Below are 15,558 nucleotides of genomic sequence, written 5' to 3' on the forward strand. Positions count from 1 at the left end.
AAAAAGTCTACAACACAAATGATGATGAGGATTTCACCTATTAAGCACCATTAAAGCAAAAAGGCCACTCTAACACTGACGTCAGACGTGCCTTTCAAATGAAAATCCAACCTCAACCGTGTAGTTTCCCTGCGGGACATACGAGGCGTCACAGTCAGTCAAAGATAAGGCCAAAATCTGTGGGATTGAGCCCCGTAACGGCAATTGCCCCATTGTAACGAGTACCAGCAGTTGCTTATCACAACTATAAAAGGCCCGTGTGCGCCCTGAGCCTTCGCTTACGGCCATACCAGCCTGAATACGCCCGATCTCGTCCGATCTCGGAAGCTAAGCAGGGTCGGGCCGGGTCAGTACTTGGATGGGAGACCGCCTGGGAATACCCGGTGCTGTAAGCTTTTGCGTTCTCTCTTTTCACCAGCAGATAACAACAATGTGCAATATCTCTCTTATTTTCAATCAAAGAGCTTTACTCTGTTTCTCCTAGATGTGCAGAAAAAGTCTACAACACAAATGATGATGAGGATTTCACCTATTAAGCACCATTAAAGCAAAAAGGCCACTCTAACACTGACGTCAGACGTGCCTTTCAAATGAAAATCCAACCTCAACCGTGTAGTTTCCCTGCGGGACATACGAGGCGTCACAGTCAGTCAAAGATAAGGCCAAAATCTGTGGGATTGAGCCCTGTAACGGCAATTGCCCCATTGTAACGAGTACCAGCAGTTGCTTATCACAACTATAAAAGGCCCGTGTGCGCCCTGAGCCTTCGCTTACGGCCATACCAGCCTGAATACGCCCGATCTCGTCCGATCTCGGAAGCCAAGCAGGGTCGGGCCGGGTCAGTACTTGGATGGGAGACCGCCTGGGAATACCCGGTGCTGTAAGCTTTTGCGTTCTCTCTTTTCACCAGCAGATAACAACAATGTGCAATATCTCTCTTATTTTCAATCAAAGAGCTGAACTCTGTTTCTCCTAGATGTGCAGGAAAAGTCTACAACACAAATGATGATGAGGATTTCACCTATTAAGCACCATTAAAGCAAAAAGGCCACTCTAACACTGACGTCAGACGTGCCTTTCAAATGAAAATCCAACCTCAACCGTGTAGTTTCCCTGCGGGACATACGAGGCGTCACAGTCAGTCAAAGATAAGGCCAAAATCTGTGGGATTGAGCCCTGTAACGGCAATTGCCCCATTGTAACGAGTACCAGCAGTTGCATATCACAACTATAAAAGGCCCGTGTGCGCCCTGAGCCTTCGCTTACGGCCATACCAGCCTGAATACGCCCGATCTCGTCCGATCTCGGAAGCTAAGCAGGGTCGGGCCGGGTCAGTACTTGGATGGGAGACCGCCTGGGAATACCCGGTGCTGTAAGCTTTTGCGTTCTCTCTTTTCACCAGCAGATAACAACAATGTGCAATATCTCTCTTATTTTCAATCAAAGAGCTTTACTCTGTTTCTCCTAGATGTGCAGAAAAAGTCTACAACACAAATGATGATGAGGATTTCACCTATTAAGCACCATTAAAGCAAAAAGGCCACTCTAACACTGACGTCAGACGTGCCTTTCAAATGAAAATCCAACCTCAACCGTGTAGTTTCCCTGCGGGACATACGAGGCGTCACAGTCAGTCAAAGATAAGGCCAAAATCTGTGGGATTGAGCCCTGTAACGGCAATTGCCCCATTGTAACGAGTACCAGCAGTTGCTTATCACAACTATAAAAGGCCCGTGTGCGCCCTGAGCCTTCGCTTACGGCCATACCAGCCTGAATACGCCCGATCTCGTCCGATCTCGGAAGCCAAGCAGGGTCGGGCCGGGTCAGTACTTGGATGGGAGACCGCCTGGGAATACCCGGTGCTGTAAGCTTTTGCGTTCTCTCTTTTCACCAGCAGATAACAACAATGTGCAATATCTCTCTTATTTTCAATCAAAGAGCTGAACTCTGTTTCTCCTAGATGTGCAGAAAAAGTCTACAACACAAATGATGATGAGGATTTCACCTATTAAGCACCATTAAAGCAAAAAGGCCACTCTAACACTGACGTCAGACGTGCCTTTCAAATGAAAATCCAACCTCAACCGTGTAGTTTCCCTGCGGGACATACGAGGCGTCACAGTCAGTCAAAGATAAGGCCAAAATCTGTGGGATTGAGCCCCGTAACGGCAATTGCCCCATTGTAACGAGTACCAGCAGTTGCTTATCACAACTATAAAAGGCCCGTGTGCGCCCTGAGCCTTCGCTTACGGCCATACCAGCCTGAATACGCCCGATCTCGTCCGATCTCGGAAGCTAAGCAGGGTCGGGCCGGGTCAGTACTTGGATGGGAGACTGCCTGGGAATACCCGGTGCTGTAAGCTTTTGCGTTCTCTCTTTTCACCAGCAGATAACAACAATGTGCAATATCTCTCTTATTTTCAATCAAAGAGCTGAACTCTGTTTCTCCTAGATGTGCAGGAAAAGTCTACAACACAAATGATGATGAGGATTTCACCTATTAAGCACCATTAAAGCAAAAAGGCCACTCTAACACTGACGTCAGACGTGCCTTTCAAATGAAAATCCAACCTCAACCGTGTAGTTTCCCTGCGGGACATACGAGGCGTCACAGTCAGTCAAAGATAAGGCCAAAATCTGTGGGATTGAGCCCCGTAACGGCAATTGCCCCATTGTAACGAGTACCAGCAGTTGCTTATCACAACTATAAAAGGCCCGTGTGCGCCCTGAGCCTTCGCTTACGGCCATACCAGCCTGAATACGCCCGATCTCGTCCGATCTCGGAAGCTAAGCAGGGTCGGGCCGGGTCAGTACTTGGATGGGAGACCGCCTGGGAATACCCGGTGCTGTAAGCTTTTGCGTTCTCTCTTTTCACCAGCAGATAACAACAATGTGCAATATCTCTCTTATTTTCAATCAAAGAGCTGAACTCTGTTTCTCCTAGATGTGCAGGAAAAGTCTACAACACAAATGATGATGAGGATTTCACCTATTAAGCACTATTAAAGCAAAAAGGCCACTCTAACACTGACGTCAGACGTGCCTTTCAAATGAAAATCCAACCTCAACCGTGTAGTTTCCCTGCGGGACATACGAGGCGTCACAGTCAGTCAAAGATAAGGCCAAAATCTGTGGGATTGAGCCCTGTAACGGCAATTGCCCCATTGTAACGAGTACCAGCAGTTGCTTATCACAACTATAAAAGGCCCGTGTGCGCCCTGAGCCTTCGCTTACGGCCATACCAGCCTGAATACGCCCGATCTCGTCCGATCTCGGAAGCCAAGCAGGGTCGGGCCGGGTCAGTACTTGGATGGGAGACCGCCTGGGAATACCCGGTGCTGTAAGCTTTTGCGTTCTCTCTTTTCACCAGCAGATAACAACAATGTGCAATATCTCTCTTATTTTCAATCAAAGAGCTTTACTCTGTTTCTCCTAGATGTGCAGAAAAAGTCTACAACACAAATGATGATGAGGATTTCACCTATTAAGCACCATTAAAGCAAAAAGGCCACTCTAACACTGACGTCAGACGTGCCTTTCAAATGAAAATCCAACCTCAACCGTGTAGTTTCCCTGCGGGACATACGAGGCGTCACAGTCAGTCAAAGATAAGGCCAAAATCTGTGGGATTGAGCCCTGTAACGGCAATTGCCCCATTGTAACGAGTACCAGCAGTTGCATATCACAACTATAAAAGGCCTGTGTGCGCCCTCAGCCTTCGCTTACGGCCATACCAGCCTGAATACGCCCGATCTTGTCCGATCTTGGAACCTAAGCAGGGTCGGGCTGGGCCTGTACTTGGATGGGAGACCATTAACATTAGTGAATGTGATTCAGATGTTTTTTAGTTCAAGAATAAAAAACATCTGAATCTGAATTACATTCACTAATGCATAGCCCCCAGTATACATCTTGAGAGCATTCTGACAGACTTGGTATGTTATCAACATGTTAGAATGCAGCATCAGACACAAGGATGCAATGAGACTGGACATATCAGTTAGGAAAGCTGGCTCTGTGATTGGTTGGATACACAACCGTTCATAGTTCTGTGATTTCCCTGAAGTTCATGAACGCGACATACACTTCGGGCCTGAGAAGCCTGTCAGTCATTGTCTTTCCCATGACAACTGGTTGCTTGGAGGTGGGCGGGAACTGGGTATGAACAGAGCTAAAAGTTGGTCAGTTCATGATGATGACAGAATTTAGTTTGGTTGTTTTGGTGTTGGCTACGGCCCACAGTAGCCTGATTGTTCACCAAGCACCGTGAAACCAGCTGATGGTAGTGAATGTACTGAGGAACGGTAAAATATATTTGAATATACCAACAATCACCTGCTATGCTAATTTTACTTGCCGGTTGGCGTTATGGCGGCGTCGGGCCCCTTCTGAGAAGCTTCAGCTTCATCTTCATCTGGCTGTTTGTTTTTTTCTCCAACCTCTTCTGCTAAAGCTGCAGTGTTACCTGAGGCGTCTGTGGGTTCAGTGGCACGCTTCGGAAAACACTGAAAAGGTGTTGTCTGCTGTTGTTTTTGTTCATCTTCATTGTTGTAATTCACTCGCTGATTTTCTCCTTTGTGCCCAGAATGCCCACAAAATAAATTTGCTGCTGTTTTCATCACGGGCAACGGAAGCCTCACAGGTCTAACAATCCTGTGAACACAGACTGGGTTGATTTAATGAATTAATAAACATGTGTAGACGGTCTGGCCTAAAACTTCGGTCTGCTGCAATCTCTGCGTTGTGTTAATGTTTGCTGAGGAAGGAGATGCTGACAACTGCTGGTCTGCTTGTCTGGGGTGTATTTATTCCGTGTAAAACACATAAAAATCAGTACAGCAACATCTCATGACCAGTCTTTCAAATGCACACCTCTCCTCTGCAGGGCTAAAAGCTGAGTGAGGAATAGCATTTACTATGTTCAATTACATTAAATTAAATCAATAAAACAAAATACATCCTATTCAATTGTGTAATCACAGAAATATTTTCCCACCCAACAGCAGCAGTCTTTTATATTTTATAAATTAACAACATGACAAAATAACAAATAGGGGAGCTCACATACCTCAGTACAGCAACATCTCATGACCAGTCTTCCAAATGCACACCTTTAAAAGGAAGGTACATAACAACAAACTGCATCAGAAACGGTCTCCATGCTCTGGTAGCATAACCTAAAAACAGCGAGATAACTCGCTACTCTGAAGTGCTGTACATGACAAAAAAAATAGATATACACACTAGAGCAAACATTATGCTAACAAAGTACAGCATATGTGACCTATACAAAGTACAATTTTCATCTATATTTAGCGTTTAACATTTTAACTAAGGGTGCACCGATTGCAATTTTCTGGCCGATCACCGATTTTTTAAAAGCCTGACCTGCCGATTCCGATTTTAGCCGATACCGATTTTTTTCATAACTCACAGCTGAACCTTCAATGTTTGAATCTTATTTTATTGAAAAACAGTAACACAGCAGTATTTTTCTTTAACAAATTAAGGAAATCACAATGCCTGAGGTAGTTCGTAAAATATTGAACTTAAAATAGATAGCAACAATTTACAGGACAAACAAACAGAAGAACTGCAACCATAAATAAAGTGTCCTGAGTTTTTGGTTTTGTTATAGTACAACATACATACAACTAGGGATGTTGAAAAAAAATCAAATAGTTCATCATATCTGGAAGGAAAAAAAGTTGTATTACTGGTGCCTTCCGCACGGGGGCAGCGTAGCATTTGATGATACAGTGTGGTGGGTTAGATGCCAAGCTGGAGAAGAAGAAGAAAACCAAGGCGAGGGTTTTCCACGGCGGGACAAGTTAGCTCCCAGAGAGAGTTAGAGACTCTGGAGGTGACATATGGTTTTCACCGTTGCTAACTGTGCACAACGTCAGCAGCTGAAAGCAGCATGGCGAATTAAACACAGGGTCTCCGCTGATCATAAACACAGTGATTGTGAATTAACCCAGTGGCGGGCGGTGCATTTCACACTTAGGCCTTCAGTGATGTCCAACTTAGTCAATAAATACCTTTCATTTTGCCAGCATTTATAACACCAGGACTGGAGAGTAGTTAGAAACACACTTAAGCACTACTAGGCATTGCATCACCTCAGTTGTTTACAAAATGGGCTTTTATCCGGCGCATTTTAAAAATCAACAATACCACATCAGCAATTAAAACATATCTGATATGCTACTGTCAAAACTTAAAAATAAAAGGGTCTTTAAAATTATCTTTCCAAAAAGTTTTATTAAATGAGTCCACAAAGAATATGCAAGCTTTAACAAGATTGTACAATACATTGCAAAATCGCAGTTTAATATCAGAAAGACACTAACAAGACGGCCATACTTTGACGACAGCGACACAATAAACAAGTCTCTTTGTAAAAAAGCTTTTTCATGTCAAAACGTGACGTATCACGACTTTCTGTGACCTGTTGCTTTGAGTACAATCACACAGCTGCGCCAATGCGCCAGATTATTTATATACCGTTAACAGTCCCAGCCGGGTGTGACTCTGTTGATCTGCATAGCACTGCCGTGGCTCAAACTAGTAAGTATCCATATATATATATATATATATATATATATATAATAATATGGATACTTACTAGTATATATTATATCCAATCACAGGACGCGTAAATGTCACGTTCAACGTGAGGCCAGCTAGAGGGCCTTACTGACACAACTTGTGATCTGATTGGCTATCGCAACTATCTATCAACTGTATTTGCCCGTTCACTTACAGTGCACAGACGCCCGCATTGTTGATTCTGAAGGCCCGGGCAGATTTCATACAGCCTGGCAACATAAGATAGCTGAATTCTGATTGGATAAAAACTCTAACCTAAAAACAACAGCACTGGAAGGAGCATAATATGACACGAGGAGAATATGAATACTTTTAGATATTTAGGGAAAGAAAATTAAAAATTAAATTAACCTTTATCATAATTATGGTCATGATTTCTGGTTATGTTAGGCCAGCAGAGAAGGCCTTGCTGGCCCTGACGGCCCACCACTGAATTAACCGGATTCGCTAACTGCGCACAGAGTGTCCGGTGCTTATTGTAAACAAACAGAGATCGCCAAGTGATCACCTCCTGCAGCAGCAGCACATACGCACTGTACTGCTACAGAGCTAACCAGTAGCTGGATTTGTCTCTAGTCGCTTTCTTGAAAAATAGTTGCTAAGGGGGTCTGAAAAGTTGCTAAATTCAGCTACAAAGTTGGGAGCACTGCTTCGCCTGTGGGGGGTTATTATCGAGGTAAATCAGATGCTAGACAAGATCGGTTTGACATAAAAGAATCGGCCGATCCCGCAAAATTAAGGAAATCGGTGCACCCCTAACACTATTAGCAAGAGCACTCGTGCGGTCTTACCTCTCCTCTGCCGGTGTAAAAGCCGAGTCAGAAATAATACCGCGAAACAGCAGGAAGTGACATCGCCGAAATATCAAAGGTCACACAATAAAAAAATAAAACTAACAAAATAAAAGCTCCCGAAAATAAATACAGAAACAGGATTTTTATATGAAAACTAACAGTGAAACATGAAAATAAAATAAATAAAAGGGCTTTTGGTGAAATAAAAACCATCTCATTTATACATCGGTTACACATGTACACGTAGAACAACAAAAACATGAAGTCACAAAAACTGTGTCAAAAATATGTAATCTAAGTAACTGCTATTTACAACAATATACAAACCAAGATTTTCCTTAGTCAAAGCCACCGTATGTAGACATATTAATTCCCTTACATCTACTGAAAGTTTAAGTCAATATCAAGTGATTTAACCTGAAACCTAAACATGTATAAACTGTAAAGTATGTTTTTCTCTTTGTTTTCAGTTGGTTGTAAGTGGTGTAAATTGAATGGGGCAGCAAATATTTACCTAAAGTTAGCTTTTTCCTTTTTTTGTGTGTGTGTGTGTATTGGAGAGATTATCTATCGCTAAGGTGAACCCTGGCGTTCGTAACAAAAAAAGACTAATGATACTACACGTTAACAGTATTATGACAAATGAAACAGAACAACGATACCAAAAGTTATTGTCAGAAGTGGGATTCGAACCCACGCCTCCATTCGGAGACCAGAAGCCCCATTTTACAGGAAGGATTTACCTTGAGTCTGGCGCCTTAGACCACTCGGCCATCCTGACAACTGAGATATGTTTGCTGAAACACGGATATAAATATTTACAATTTAACTGATGTTGCTGTGGCTGTTAGATAATGTTGTGTGTGTTATATTTCCCCTTTACACTTTTGAAATATTACGATTTGAGCTTAAATTCATACATTAAACTCAAGGTTTTACTTGTGTCTCTATTCATCCGCGTTGACTGTAACACCACCGGGGGCGCTAGAAAGTATTTTAAAATGTACTTCCGGCGGTCATACACACGACTCCCCGCCCATATGATCTTACTACATAACCACCACCAGTCATTCTTATGAAACAAAAAACATTGAACTGTGTTTACTGCAGCGCTTTCAACACAACACACTAAATTTGTGTTTTAAAAAAGATGTCTATTTACAGGAATGCCGTTTGGTTGGTGAAAGGACTCCAGGAGTACACAAAGTAAGTTCATTGCTGCTGAATCCTTTCAGTGTAAAGGTCTCAAATATCTTGTAGTTTGTGCAACGTTTACCTAATCCTCCTTATGTGGTTTTAACCTCGAGAGCTACCTTGAGACATATGTTGCTTTGTTGGCGATACATTTCCTACATTGTGTGGTTGTATGGCATGTTACAGTTACTGGTTAACTAGTCGTGGTTGCACAATCCTGTAGGATATCTAAACTCGTCCTTGAAATGTAATTACCAGTGGTGGAAGAAGCGCTTATTTTCTTTAAATCTCCCAAGGCAAGAATGCAGGATTTTTACTTGCAACCATGCATTCTTGCCTTAATCCCTAATGAGGTAAAATTAGGAGCATTAAACATATAAAGTGGTAAGTAAATTATGCAGTGTAGCCTATATAATGTGCATTATTACTGCGTTAAAATTAGTAATTGGGGTTATAATTAGGCTACTGATTGCATTAATGTTTAAGAATCACTGATTTTACAGCTGGAAAAGGTGTTTAGAACTTATTTCTTCTATATTATATACTGTTTGGTAGCTTACTCTATATTTAAAAAATATTATTATTTACTAGTTGATTATTATTTTTGTATTATCAATCTGAATCTACAGAGTAACTTGTAAACAAAGCTCTCAGATAAATACAGTAGAGTAAACAAATACAGAATTGGCTCCAAACTGTAGTGGAGTAGAAGTATAAGGTAGTATAAAACATAAATACTGAAGTAAAATAGAAGTACCCTGAAAGATTGTACTTTAAATAACAGTAGTATAGTACTTTCCACCAGTAAAAATAGTAGAGATGTTCGATACACTTTCCCAGAGCTCAAGTTGCGTCTTTATATTGCTTTTTTTTTTGAACTGCAGGAAAAAAAGCAGTAAAATGTCACATTTAAGAAGCTGAAGGCAGTCAGTGTTTGACATTTGTGCTTGATCGATGATTGATGATCTATTATAAAACAAAAATATAGACCGTTTTGTCTCTGTCATTTAATAATAGATCAATTCACTACTTGTTCCAGCACTATCCATATCAATATTTCCATTCACCCATTTTAATATAACCACATCTTCACTGATGCACTTTGTTAACAGTGGTCTTTAGGGGGAAACAGCAGTCAGCAGTGTGTGTGTAAAATGCTTTTAATGTACTCCTCTTGATAGGAGCGGCTACGAAGCTGCGGCGAAGCATTTTGTTCCAGCTGACCTGGATGTAACCCTGAGTGGGAGGTCCTTCATGATAACAGGTGCCAATAGTGGGATAGGGAAAGCCACGGCACAGGAATTAGCCAACAGAGGTGAGTGTGTGAATGCCTTTTTCCCCTTTTTTCTGAGAAACAGTAAACAGACAAGAGAAGATGTCCCCTCCGGTTTGTAACTCTTACAGCAGCTGCAGCAGATGTTCAAGTTACAAGCAGGGGTGGTAAAAGTTTCAGCTTTGTTGTCCACTGATTTGTGTTTTACTTTTGCGTCTGTAGGGGGAACCATTCACATGGTGTGCCGAAACAAGGGCCGAGCAGAAGCAGCCAAAGAGGAAATTGTGGAAAAAAGTAAAAATCAGGTGATAAATCAGATTTAATGGCTTAAAAACCACAGAAAACCTCCCTTTATATTGTTTCACATTATATATCATCATGCTGTACAACTCTGCTAAGACAAATAATATTTTTTTTCAAAAACAATAGTTTCTCTTTATATGTATTTAAGGTTACAGGTCTGCTTACATTTTAAGATTATTTTAAATGTACATTTAATGGATACCACTCATAATAATTATTTATGAGTGAAGAAAACATATTTAATACCTATTTTGTGATGAATATAATAAGATAGTCCTTACATAGAACAATAGAACAAATATTGCATGGTGTTTATGAACATTTCTGTATACAACCACATTCATAACAAGACAATTCAATGAACAGATATACAACTGATCCAGCTGTACACATTATAAATCTTGGTATATATTCAAAAAGAAGTCATAGTACTAAAGCTGTGTTTGAGTAAATCTAGAAAGTGGTGTCATTATGTGGTTTGCCCAGCAGAGAGCACTGTGAGCTGTTTATTTTTCAGAATTCAGGTTTATTTTTTAAACATTTCTATTTTTCGTATTTCTCATGTCTCTAAATATATTCAACAAAAATACATTTTCTTCTGAAGGGGCTATAGTTCATAGTTTTTCTGGTCAGTGAGATAAATGTGGTCCTGCGGTGAAATCAGGGATCTAACTCAATTTGGTCAACAAATGCCCTCAGAAAATCAGATTAAATCCTCCCTCAGTCTTGTTTTGATTTGCTGTTTGAAAATCAATATATAATAAATTACATTTTTATTGCTATTACGAAAAATGCAACAGTAGAATGATCATAAAATCTCAGATCGTCAGCAATACAAGCAGGCAAATCCCACAAGTGTGTGTGTGTGTATATATATATATATATATATATACACACACACACATACATATAATAAAAACAGAATCTAAATATAATGTATTCACTTTAATTTATTTCTATTTTGTTTTTTATGCCCAGAACATTCATGTCCACATCGTTGACATGTCCAGTGCGAGACAGGTGTGGGAGTTTGCAGAGAGTTTCTCTCAAAGCAACATGGTTCATGTGCTGGTAAGTGTTCTGTAGGTGTGTGCGTGTGTGTGTGTGTGTTTGTGTGTTCATCTGTTGTACACACACCAGTTTGTGTTGTGATTTAACCACATGTTACGTTCACTAGATTAACAATGCCGGCTGTATGGTCAACCAGAGGGAGTTAACGGAGGAGGGTTTGGAGAAGAACTTTGCCACAAATACACTCGGTGAGAAAAAGAAAAGTGTTTTTAAACAGTCGTTTTAATGCCATACTTGAAGTATTGATTCCAAAACACAAAGTAAACATGTTTTGGCAACAAAAAAGCCAAACGTTACTGTAAATGTTTCAACAAGTGTAAATAAAATTGTGTACTTAGCAAACTTTGACTCAAGTCAGGAGCTTTCTGATCACAGAATAAGTAAACAAAAAAAAATCTGACTGGAAATTTGATACCAACTTTCAGTAAATAAGCTGCAGACACTGAGACAATATTAATGTTAACCAGACAATAATGTAATGTGTGTACACCTTTTTCCTTCAAAAATCTTTCTTTTCTATCTTCTAACAAAATTAGTTACAGTAATTCTTATCGCTATAGAGTTTAGTTGTCTCTAAAGTGATGTAAAAAAAATGTTCCGAATAAAATGCAGTGTAGATTTAAAGGAAGTATTCACCCTTTAAAAAAATGTATATAGCAGTTATTACTGACTCCATGTTACCTTGAATTCTTGAAAAAAAAAACGAAGAACAAAAAGTCCAAAAAAGTAAAACCTTAATTAATTACAGTAAATTCATTAGTTAGTGAATTGAAGCAAAACTATATAAAAACATAATTTTACAAACTCTTGCACCATTCATACAGTAAAATCAAAGTCTCATTTATCCAGTTAATGTGCTCACTGCTTTCCATAAACACATCTCGATAAAATCTTACTTTGTGTATAAATTCTTCATGTTATCTTGAACTCTTGGAGGAAACTTTCTTGCATGCCATATTAACAAATAATCTAAAAACAGATTAAATCCTTGATAAATTAAAGTAAATGGTGGCCAGCTGTAACAACAGCAAAACTAAATAAAAATGTGCATTTTATGGATTCTTAGAAGCAAGCGAGAAAAACAAGGTTTTCTTCAAGAATTCAAGGTAACGCTGGGTGAGTAATCAATATATAAAAGGAAATTTTAAGGGTGTAGAATTTCCAAGAAAATAAAAATAAAAGTTTGTATGAGGCAATATCAGATCAAATAATGAGCAAATAGGTTTAAACGTGTGACCAAGCATTTGATACTTGACAGCTTTTGATTCTCAGTAAAATTTTACTTTTCAGGTACATACATCCTCACCACAGCACTGATTCCTGCACTTAAGAAGGCTGAAGATCCAAGAGTGGTAGGCTTTTATTTAATCCTCATGTCAAAAATGATGATGCACAAACAACAATTTAAGATGCTTTTACTGTCATCTTATGCTTCATTAAAAAGAAAAACTAATATTGGCTCATGTTTCCTCCCAGGTCACCGTGTCGTCAGGCGGCATGCTGACACAGAAACTGAACGTGGACGACCTGCAGTTTGAGAAGGGGACGTTTGACGGCACCATGGCCTACGCCCAGAACAAAGTAAAGGAGACTCTTTTACACCAACACAGCATGATTGTTGGCATTTTTCTGTGTTTGCTGAAGGGGTTTTTGTTTTTATTTTGGCAGAGACAGCAGGTGATTCTCACAGAGAGATGGGCTTCTCAGCACAAAGAGATCCACTTCTCCTCCATGCACCCCGGCTGGGCAGACACACCAGGTGCACAAATGAAAGAATATTATAGTATATAATATACAGCGTCTCTAAAATATAGGGATTATACCCGCTGAATATAACTTACATGTGACAGAAAATGTTCTGTTTTTCTGTCGGCAGCTGTCCAGACGTCCATGCCTTCATTCCACGCCAAGATGCAGTCCAAGCTTAGGACGGAGGCCATGGGGGCCGACACCACAGTGTGGCTCGCTGCGTCTGCAGCCGCCGGGAAGCAGCTGAGCGGACTCTTCTTCCAGGGTCAGAAACAAATCACATTCATCTACAAATTTTCATTTAGGGAAAAAGCTCTGATTAACCTGCTCTACACTGCCTGTCCAGCCTCAAACAGCAGCAGACAGACAAAGTTAGATATTGAAACTAGTGGAGCATTTAATAGCTAAAGAGACAGATATTTTACTCAGTTCTTGGTGCAGACCAGAGTTTAACATCCATTCAGCAGCATGGAATGTTGCTTCATGTCTGCCAAATATGTGAGTTGTTCGACTGATCAGTTCAGATAGTTGCTGCTACAACTTTAAGCCCAGAACTAGCGATTGTTTCTCTGCCAAAAAGTTGCACTTAAACATCAGAAAGATTTCAGCCAACAACCAACTAGCAGGTACATTCTGCACCTGCGTGAGAGGAAATAACTCTCCGTACCAAAAATGGAAACCAGAAGACCTAGGACTGCAGATGTATAGTAACCATTTTTTTATGATTTGCAAAATTATTCTTAAGCATTTTAAATAAAGCATTGTTTACATCAATATTAGTAAGCTTACAGTCATCCTCTTCTCTGCTTTTGTTGGCACATTGTTGCATGTGTTCAGTTCAGTTGAGTTTATTGCCATTTGCAGTATGAAACCTCATTGGAAAAGAGATAAAAGAGTACAACTGGACAGAGACCTAGGACAATAAGTAAAAAAAAAAAAGAATACAGGTCGTTAAAATGTAATCCAAAGACATGTGGACAGTTTCAAGAGCTCATATTAAAGAACTGAACCAGACGAAAGCTTCCTGTAAAGAGAGGAGCTCGTCTGTGACATAATTACATGAAGATTGATTCAGTAATCAGTGCCAAGGCCTTGTGGTTCATTTTTCTATGATGCTGCACCACTCTCAGGTGGAAATAGATCCTGATTTCTGTAATCAGCTCCCTGGATATTAGCATCACGAGTAAGACTTTCCTGCTGTCTCATGCATTTCCATTAAATCTCTTCCAGATCGCAAAGCTGTGGCAACACACCTGCCGCTGGCCTCCTCCAGGTCCACACCTCAGGAGGAGGAAAAGCTCCTGGCTGCGCTGGAGGAGTTCGCCCTCAAGTTCAAACCTTAATACGGCTCTAAATGCACATGTCTTTATAACCAAACAGTCCTCAATAACTGCCAATGTTTACATAATCAGGTTATTTTTATTCAATGTACAGGATGCTTTTTTACAAAGAAGAATTCTAAATCTAAATCTTCTTTAAACACACGTATAAAAATTATTTATTGGTGTATTAATCAAGCCTACTGGGAGAAATGAAGATCAGAAATGCTTAAATATTAATGTAACCCAAAATACTTATCTGTATTTTAATTTCTGTTTAATATATTTTTTAATTTCAGGCCATTGGTGGCGGATGATGGTCTGGATCATGTTTGGTTATTTTCTAATTAAATATATTTATACATTCTTCTTTGTCGACTGTTTCCTCATTTTTGATTTCATAAGAAATATTCCAGATTGTCTTGTCCCCACAAGCTCTGACAGAGACAAAATTCAGCCGTAAAATAAAAATAAAATAAATGCACAAGAAATGAAAATGTAATTTGATTATTTATTATCGAATTGAGCATGATACTGAAAACCTACAAAAGTGCAGCTGATTAATAGAAAAATATATAGATTGAATGGTATTTAAATGTCATATTGCAAAAAATCATGTTATTGCGGTATTGTTAAAAAATACTGAAATTATTTTTCCGACCCTTATATTGCAAATAAGAAATTTTTCCCTCCCAACTAATTTGACTGTAAAGGTTCTGTGCTTAAAGTTTATGAGGACCAAACACAACATGTTAAAAAAATATCCATATATATTTATATATTAAGAATAAAAATAAAATGAAGGGGATGTGCTGGATTTGACACAAAAACTCTATGCACAAAAACTGCAGCAAGAATGAAAGCACAAAAGAAAAAGGAAAAGAGAACCAATCCTGCAACTGTATTTCAGTAAAATTCTGCTGTGTGTTAATCCAATAAACAACACAACACGCAGACTGGTCAAGGAGGTGAACATGCTCTTTTAATGTCATTTATATAAACAGGGTTACATTAATGGACACTGAAACACACAACAATTTCTGTTATCTTTTCTGCAACAGAGAAATAAACCACTGGCCTCAGACAAATTCATTTGACTGCAAAAGGTTAGATATTGTTTATATAACTATGTGTAGTCTGGGTTTTTACCTTTTAAAGGCTACACCAGTGATTTTTGGGTTGTTTTTTCCACAACTATTCCAGTCAGCCAAATTAATTTCAGTTAAGAGTGAGAATCAATTAG

At 39.7% G+C, this 15,558-nt stretch overlaps 1 protein-coding gene and 8 non-coding genes across 9 annotated transcripts; 8 read left to right on the plus strand and 1 right to left on the minus strand.

Moving 5' to 3' along the window:
- The first annotated feature begins 276 nt into the window (after positions 1 to 276).
- LOC131979664 (5S ribosomal RNA) lies at positions 277 to 395 on the plus strand. The gene has a single exon (XR_009395098.1). It is a non-coding gene; the product is annotated as a 5S ribosomal RNA (ribosomal RNA).
- A 373-nt stretch (positions 396 to 768) lies between these two features.
- On the plus strand, positions 769 to 887 carry LOC131979685 (5S ribosomal RNA). Its single transcript, XR_009395118.1, has one exon. It is a non-coding gene; the product is annotated as a 5S ribosomal RNA (ribosomal RNA).
- Positions 888 to 1,260: 373 nt separating this feature from the next.
- On the plus strand, positions 1,261 to 1,379 carry LOC131979665 (5S ribosomal RNA). Its single transcript, XR_009395099.1, has one exon. It is a non-coding gene; the product is annotated as a 5S ribosomal RNA (ribosomal RNA).
- Positions 1,380 to 1,752: 373 nt separating this feature from the next.
- On the plus strand, positions 1,753 to 1,871 carry LOC131979687 (5S ribosomal RNA). Its single transcript, XR_009395120.1, has one exon. It is a non-coding gene; the product is annotated as a 5S ribosomal RNA (ribosomal RNA).
- Positions 1,872 to 2,244: 373 nt separating this feature from the next.
- Positions 2,245 to 2,363, plus strand: LOC131979692 (5S ribosomal RNA). The gene has a single exon (XR_009395125.1). It is a non-coding gene; the product is annotated as a 5S ribosomal RNA (ribosomal RNA).
- Positions 2,364 to 2,736: 373 nt separating this feature from the next.
- LOC131979666 (5S ribosomal RNA) lies at positions 2,737 to 2,855 on the plus strand. Its single transcript, XR_009395100.1, has one exon. It is a non-coding gene; the product is annotated as a 5S ribosomal RNA (ribosomal RNA).
- Positions 2,856 to 3,228: 373 nt separating this feature from the next.
- Positions 3,229 to 3,347, plus strand: LOC131979688 (5S ribosomal RNA). Its single transcript, XR_009395121.1, has one exon. It is a non-coding gene; the product is annotated as a 5S ribosomal RNA (ribosomal RNA).
- Positions 3,348 to 8,078: 4,731 nt separating this feature from the next.
- Positions 8,079 to 8,187, minus strand: trnal-caa (transfer RNA leucine (anticodon CAA)). Its single transcript has 2 exons — positions 8,150 to 8,187; positions 8,079 to 8,124 (listed from the first exon to the last, which is right to left on the minus strand). It is a non-coding gene; the product is annotated as a tRNA-Leu (tRNA).
- A 226-nt stretch (positions 8,188 to 8,413) lies between these two features.
- dhrs12 (dehydrogenase/reductase (SDR family) member 12) lies at positions 8,414 to 14,681 on the plus strand. Its single transcript, XM_059342907.1, has 10 exons — positions 8,414 to 8,612; positions 9,782 to 9,915; positions 10,096 to 10,178; positions 11,155 to 11,247; positions 11,354 to 11,435; positions 12,538 to 12,599; positions 12,724 to 12,828; positions 12,916 to 13,006; positions 13,124 to 13,261; positions 14,227 to 14,681. The coding sequence occupies exons 1-10, from the start codon at positions 8,557 to 8,559 to the stop codon at positions 14,337 to 14,339; spliced, it is 957 nt and encodes a 318-aa protein (XP_059198890.1). The 5' UTR covers positions 8,414 to 8,556; the 3' UTR covers positions 14,340 to 14,681.
- The last annotated feature ends 877 nt before the right edge of the window (positions 14,682 to 15,558 follow it).

The sequence above is a fragment of the Centropristis striata genome, chromosome 10 (genome assembly GCF_030273125.1).
Source record: "Centropristis striata isolate RG_2023a ecotype Rhode Island chromosome 10, C.striata_1.0, whole genome shotgun sequence".
Classification (NCBI taxonomy): Eukaryota; Metazoa; Chordata; class Actinopteri; order Perciformes; family Serranidae; genus Centropristis; species Centropristis striata.